This window comes from Colobus angolensis, unplaced genomic scaffold (assembly GCF_000951035.1).
Source record: "Colobus angolensis palliatus isolate OR3802 unplaced genomic scaffold, Cang.pa_1.0 Scaffold477, whole genome shotgun sequence".
NCBI lineage: Eukaryota > Metazoa > Chordata > Mammalia > Primates > Cercopithecidae > Colobus > Colobus angolensis.
The window spans coordinates 337,065-344,169 of record NW_012118232.1 but is presented as its reverse complement, the minus strand read 5'-3'; the positions used below and the strand labels follow the sequence as shown (position 1 = coordinate 344,169).

At 58.9% G+C, this 7,105-nt stretch overlaps 1 protein-coding gene across 1 annotated transcript; it reads left to right on the top strand.

Moving 5' to 3' along the window:
* Positions 1 to 1,279: 1,279 nt before the first annotated feature.
* On the top strand, positions 1,280 to 6,417 carry TLR9 (toll-like receptor 9). The gene is made up of 2 exons (XM_011958839.1): positions 1,280 to 1,909; positions 3,184 to 6,417. The coding sequence occupies exons 1-2, from the start codon at positions 1,907 to 1,909 to the stop codon at positions 6,277 to 6,279; spliced, it is 3,099 nt and encodes a 1,032-aa protein (XP_011814229.1). The 5' UTR covers positions 1,280 to 1,906; the 3' UTR covers positions 6,280 to 6,417.
* Positions 6,418 to 7,105: the final 688 nt, after the last annotated feature.

The window sequence follows — 7,105 nt, the reverse complement described above, 5'->3', positions numbered from 1 at the left end:
CTCAGGGCAACATTCCATCCCTGGCGCCTTTCTGAGCCCCTGCTCAAGCCCTTAGAATTGTAGAGAGGAGAGCCAGACCCTAGCTAGGATCCAGAGGAGGCTTATCCTTGCCCAGCCTAAACACTGGCTCCCAGGTGGGCAGGAAGACGATGCCATCGCCCCCTGCTGCTGAACTAGCTGGATGCCTGGCACTTTGGAGCCTGCCTGTCATGATGCCCACCCAGAGTGGGCCTGCGGGGAGCAGGCTGGCAGATGTACAGCCTTGCCTCCTCCCAGCAGCAACCTCATTTGTTCATTCATTCTTTCGTTCATTCAGCCTTCACTCAGAAACGCCCTATCCGTGCCTGCACAGAGCTGACTGCTGGATACACATAATTCAGCAGATATCAAACACTTGCTATGTGCTGGGCACTGCACTGGATCCTGGGGATGCAAATGAAAGATTACGACCCTCATGAAGCTGACATTCCAGCAGAGGAATAAGACAATATACAATAAACCATGAAAGATCAGTGATCTGGTGTGCTAGCAGTTAAAAAATGCTAGGACAAAGAGAAACAGAGCAGGCTTAGGAGTGCCAGATCTGGGGTGGGAGGTTTCTAAGAAGGCTGGATGGCCCTGTTGAGAGAGTGACATGGGAGCAGAGACATAATGGAGGCGAAGGAAGGGTCATGTGAGACTTGGGAGAGTTTCCAGGCAGAGGGAAGAGCACATCCCAAGACCCTGAGGCAGGAGGGTGCCCAGGGGCTACTCAGTCAACTGCAAGCAGGCCAGTGAGCCTGGAGAGCACTCAGGGGAACAGCAGAAGGTAGGTCCCATAGGGCCTTGTTGGCCATTTGTGGACTGTGCCTTTGACTCCAGAGTCAGCCAGGGAGGGGTCTGAACAGAGAAGGGACCCAGAGTGACTTAGGTTCCTGTAGGGGCTGAATGTGACCAGCCCTTGGAGGGTGGAGAGCAGGGCAGGACAGCCAGAAGGGCGGTGGCGTGGGTCTAGGAGAGAGGATGGAGGCTGGTGGACATGGGGGCAGTGGGCTGCGGGCACACCCTTCAGCATGGTGGACCCAGCAGGACTTGCTGAGGGGCCCGGGGTCAACTGAGGCTTTGGGCCCGAGGAATCTGAGTCCTGTCCCCTAGGTCAGAAGGAGTGTGGGAAGAACTGATGGGGAGGACTGGCTGGGGGCCCCACTGGGCCAGCGCACACCTGGCCCCTAGGAGCCCCATCTGGAGTGACATGATATGTGCTCTGATGGGGCTCCAGGGGCTCTGAGAATGCGGAGGAGGAGGTCTTGTTTCCGGAAGAGGTTGCAAGGCTGTGGTGAAGGCAGGTGCAACCCAGCCTCCCGCTCAAGCTACACCCTGGCCCTCCACACACGAGGCCCTGCAGAACTCTGGAGATGGTGCCCACAAGGGCAGGAAAGGACAAGTCGGGAGCCACTGTCCTGAGGGCACAGCTGTGGTGTGGGAGCCAAGACCTGAGGGTGGAAGAGTCCTCTTAGAATGGGGAGTGCCCAGCAAGGTGTACCGCTACTGGTGCTATCCCAAATTCCCATCTCTCCCTGCTCTCCGCCTGGGCTGTGGGCATTAGCTCCTCCCTGGGCTTGGTAGAGGACAGATGTGAGGCCCTCGTGGGATGTTGGCTGTCTGAGAGGGGAGTGGAAAGAGGAAGGGGTGAAGGAGCTGTCTGCCATTTGACTATGCAAATGGCCTTGGACTCATGGGACCCTGTCCTCCTCACCATGGGCAGAGTGGAGGGGGAGCTACTAGGCTGGTATAAAAGTCTTACTTCCTCTATTCTCTGAGCCGCTTCTGCCCCCGTGGGAAGGGACCTCGAGTGTGAAGCATCCTGCCCTGCAGCTGCTGTCCAGTCTGCCCGCCAGACACTCTGGAGAAGTCCCTGCTCCCCAGCATGGTAGGACAACAGCTGTCGGTCCCCTGGGGAAAGGGATATCCTGGGAAGGGGTGAGGAAAGAGGTGGGCTTGGCAGCTGCAAGCAACAGTGACACGTTGTCACCCACATGGCCCTCACTGAATCCTGAAGACATCAGAGCTGAAGCCCTCTTCTTTTTTTTTTTTTTTTTTTTTTTTTAAAAGGTTTTTTTTTTTTCTTTCCCCTCCACTTCCCTTTTTGATTTTTTTTTTTTTTTTTTTTTTTTTTTTTTTTTTGAGACAGAGTTTCACTCTTGTTGCCCAGGTTGGAGTGTAGTGGCTTGATCTCGGCTCACTGCAGTCTCCACCTCCCGGGTTCAAGGGATTCTCCTGCCTCAGCCTCCCAAGTAGCTGGGATTACAGGCTTGCACCACCATACCCAGCTAATTCTGTATTTTTAGTAGAGCCAGGGTTTCTCCATGTTGGTCAGGCTGGTCTTAAACTCTCGACCTCAGGTGATCCGCCCACTTCAGCCTCCCACAGTGCTGGGATTACAGGTGTGAGCCACTGCGCCTGGCCACTGAAGCCCTCTTCTGAGCAATGAGATCCAAACCCACAGAGGGGACGAGGGGGCTGAGGCAATGACAGAGCTGGGTCTGGAGCCTGGGTTTGGGTCTCACTGGGACTACAGCTTGGGCTGGCTTTGTCTGGCACTTTGCTGGCCACCCCTCCTTCCATTTGTTCTGACCCATAGGGCGAGGGCTCTCGGGCTAGGTGAGACGGGCAGAGAGTGATGGAGCTGTGCAGTGCCCGCTGGCCAGGGTCCCTGGGAGGCAGCCGGCCCAGGCCATAGTGGGAGACTCTCATGCCTGCCTGGATCTTGGCTGAAGGGAAAGGAAGGGGTTGTGGGGAGGCTGGTGGGGGGCAGAGAGCAGATTTCAGGGCAGCTGGAGGGGAGGGAGCCAGCTGCCACCTTGCTCAGGAGCAGGAATGGAAAGTCGGGGAGAGACCGCGGGTGCCATGGGCCACCTTGCCTGGCCTTGTATAACCAGGGATTGGTTATGGTGAAAGCTCCAGATCATAAGTCTGGATTCTAGGTCTCAGTCCTGGTTCTGAGGCCTAATTCTGAGTCCAAGATGGTCTGAGACCGAGTTCAGGCTCCCCACAAGCCATGGAGGTTGGGAATGGGGCTTGGCAGCCAGGGAAGAACTTCTGCAGGTAGGGCCTGGGGAGAGGGGTTGGAAGATGCCCATGAAGTGGAGTGGGTGGAGGTGGAGCTGGGGGCCGACCACTCACACAGCCCTCCCACACCCACAGGGTTTCTGCTGCAGCGCCCTGCACCCTCTGTCTCTCCTGGTGCAGGCCATGGTACTGGCCACGACCCTGGCCCTGGGTACCTTGCCTGCCTTCCTACCCTGTGAGCTCCAGCCCCACGGCCTGGTGAACTGCAACTGGCTGTTCCTGAAGTCTGTGCCCCACTTCTCCGCAGCAGCACCCCGTGGCAACGTCACCAGCCTTTCCTTGTCCTCCAACCGCATCCACCACCTCCATGATTCTGACTTTGCCCACCTGCCCAGCCTGCGGCGTCTCAACCTCAAGTGGAACTGCCCGCCGGTTGGCCTCAGCCCCATGCACTTCCCCTGCCACATGACCATTGAGCCCAGCACATTCTTGGCTGTGCCCACCCTGGAAGAGCTAAACCTGAGCTACAATAGCATCACGACTGTGCCTGCGCTGCCCAAATCCCTCATATCCCTGTCCCTCAGCCACACCAACATCCTGGTGCTAGGCTCTGACAGCCTCGCCAGCCTGCATAGCCTGCGCTTCCTATTCATGGATGGCAACTGTTATTACAAGAACCCCTGCAGGCAGGAACTGGAGGTGGCCCCAGGTGCCCTCCTTGGCCTGGGCAACCTCACCCACCTGTCACTCAAGTACAACAACCTCACTGTGGTGCCCCGCAACCTGCCTTCCAGCCTGGAGTATCTGCTGTTGTCCTACAACCGCATCATCAAACTGGCGCCTGAGGACCTAGCCAATCTGACCGCCCTGCGTGTGCTCGATGTGGGCGGAAATTGCCGCCGCTGCGACCACGCTCCCAACCCCTGCATGGAGTGCCCTCGTCACTTCCCCCAGCTACATCCCGACACCTTCAGCCACCTGAGCCGTCTTGAAGGCCTGGTGTTGAAGGACAGTTCTCTCTCCTGGTTGAATGCCAGTTGGTTCCGTGGGCTTGGAAACCTCCGAGTGCTGGACCTGAGTGAGAACTTCCTCTACAAATGCATCACCAAAACCAAGGCCTTCCAGGGCCTAACACAGCTGCGCAAGCTCAACCTGTCCTTCAATTACCACAAGAGGGTGTCCTTTGCCCACCTGTCTCTGGCCCCCTCCTTCGGGAGCCTGGTCGCACTGAAGGAGCTGGACATGCACGGCATCTTCTTCCGCTCACTCGATGAGACCACGCTCCGGCCACTGGCCCACCTGCCCGTGCTCCAGACTCTGCGTCTGCAGATGAACTTCATCAGCCAGGCCCAGCTTGGCATCTTCAGGGCCTTCCCTGGCCTGCGCTATGTGGACCTGTCAGACAACCGCATCAGCGGAGCTTCAGAGCTGACAGCCACCATGCAGGAGGTGGATGGAGGGGAGAAGGTCTGGCTGCAGCCTGGGGACCTTGCTCCAGCCCCAGTGGACACTCCCAGCTCTGAAGACTTCAGGCCCAACTGCAGCACCCTCAACTTCACCTTGGATCTATCACGGAACAACCTGGTGACCGTGCAGCCAGAGATGTTTGCCCAGCTCTCACACCTGCAGTGCCTGCGCCTGAGCCACAACTGCATCTCGCAGGCAGTCAATGGCTCCCAGTTCCTGCCGCTGACCAGTCTGCAGGTGCTGGACCTGTCCCACAATAAGCTGGACCTGTACCATGAGCACTCGTTCACGGAGCTACCGCGACTGGAGGCCCTGGACCTCAGCTACAACAGCCAGCCCTTTGGCATGCAGGGCGTGGGCCACAACTTCAGCTTCGTGGCCCACCTGCGCACCCTGCGCCACCTCAGCCTGGCCCACAACAACATCCACAGCCAAGTGTCCCAGCAGCTCTGCAGCACGTCGCTGCGGGCCCTGGACTTCAGCGGCAATGCGCTGGGCCGTATGTGGGCCGAGGGAGACCTCTATCTGCACTTCTTCCAAGGCCTGAGCGTATTGATCTGGCTGGACTTGTCCCAGAATCGCCTGCACACCCTCCTGCCCCACACCCTGGGCAAACTCCCCAAGAGCCTGCAAGTGCTGCGTCTCCGTGACAATTACTTGGCCTTCTTTAGGTGGAGGAGCCTCATCCACCTACCCAAACTGGAAGTCCTCGACCTGGCGGGAAACCAACTGAAGGCCCTGACCAATGGCAGCCTGCCCTCTGGCACCCGGCTCCGGAGGCTGGACGTCAGCTGCAACAGCATCAGCTTCGTGGCCCCCGGCTTCTTTTCCAAGGCCAAGGAGCTTCGAGAGCTCAACCTCAGTGCCAATGCCCTCAAGACAGTGGACCCCTCCTGGTTTGGGCCCCTGGCGAGTGCCCTGCAAATACTAGATGTCAGCGCCAACCCTCTGCACTGTGCCTGTGGGGCGGCCTTTATAGACTTCCTGCTGGAGGTGCAGGCTGCTGTGCCTGGTCTGCCCAGCCGGGTGAAGTGTGGCAGTCCAGGCCAGCTCCAGGGCCTCAGCATCTTCGCGCAGGACCTGCGCCTCTGCCTGGACGAGGCCCTCTCCTGGGACTGTTTCACCCTCTCGCTGCTGGCTGTGGCTCTGGGCCTGGGTGTGCCCATGCTGCATCACCTCTGTGGCTGGGACCTCTGGTACTGCTTCCACCTGTGCCTGGCCTGGCTTCCCTGGCGGGGGCGGCAAAGTGGGCAAGGTGAGGATGCCCTGCCCTACGATGCCTTCGTGGTCTTTGACAAGACACAGAGCGCAGTGGCAGACTGGGTGTACAATGAGCTTCGGGGGCAGCTGGAGGAGCGCCGTGGGCGCTGGGCACTCCGCCTGTGCCTGGAGGAGCGCGACTGGTTGCCTGGCAAGACCCTCTTTGAGAACTTGTGGGCCTCGGTCTATGGCAGCCGCAAGACGCTGTTTGTGCTGGCCCACACGGACCGGGTCAGTGGCCTCTTGCGTGCCAGCTTCCTGCTGGCCCAGCAGCGCCTGCTGGAGGACCGCAAGGACGTCGTGGTGCTGGTGATCCTGAGCCCCGATGGCCGCCGTTCCCGCTACGTGCGGCTGCGCCAGCGCCTCTGCCGCCAGAGTGTCCTCCTCTGGCCCCACCAGCCCAGTGGTCAGCGCAGCTTCTGGGCCCAGCTGGGCATGGCCCTGACCAGAGACAACCACCACTTCTATAACCGGAACTTCTGCCAGGGACCCACGGCCGAATAGCCCTGAGCTGGAATCCTGCACGGCGCCACCTCCACGCTCACCTCACCTCTGCCTGCCTGGCTCTGACCCTCCCCTGCTTGCCTCCCTCACCCCACACCAGGCACAGAGCAGGCACTCAATAAATGCTGCCGAAGGCTAGATGGCTAATCTTGAGCTCACTGGAGGCATGGACAGGAGGAGGGAAGGGAGAATTCTCCAGGCCTCCACGAAGCAGCTTAGGGAAAATTGCCATAAAGACAGGACAGAGGTCTTCAGGGGAGGAAGCTGCTAAGCTCAGTTCTCTGGGGAGTCTGATGATGGTCTTTGGATGTGGTTTTGGTCCTTCCCAGAGAGCAGGGGCCCCTTTTAGCCCCGCCCAGAATGCCCAGCCCTACCTTTCCCATGCAGAGCCGGGCAGCCCCTGACAGACTTGGCAGCACCCCTTTGTTGATGGATCTCAGGTATTTGTCTCCCTCACCTACTGGACTGGAATGCCTTGAGGGCAGAGAAACTGCAGGCTTGGTTCCTTTCTGGCACTCAGCAAAGTCTTGAGTGGCAGCAGCTCTGGGGACTGTTCATTCCAAAATGGAAGGGGAGAATGAATTGCAGCAAGGGTGGAGGGGTGATTGTGCCCTTTGGTGGCCACGCCTGTGCCAGGCGGAGAAGGCTGGTTCAGGTTGGGGAGAGGAAGGCCTGTGGGTGCATCCTTGCAGCAGGGAGCTGGGAGCCACAGACAGGAGAATCCACCCCTTTCTCTTTCCGTCTGCAGGTACTTGCTGGGTCTCTCCATTCTGATATTAAAGGGATACCTAGGCAAGTCACCTCCCTCCCTCCCTACCCCCTTCCT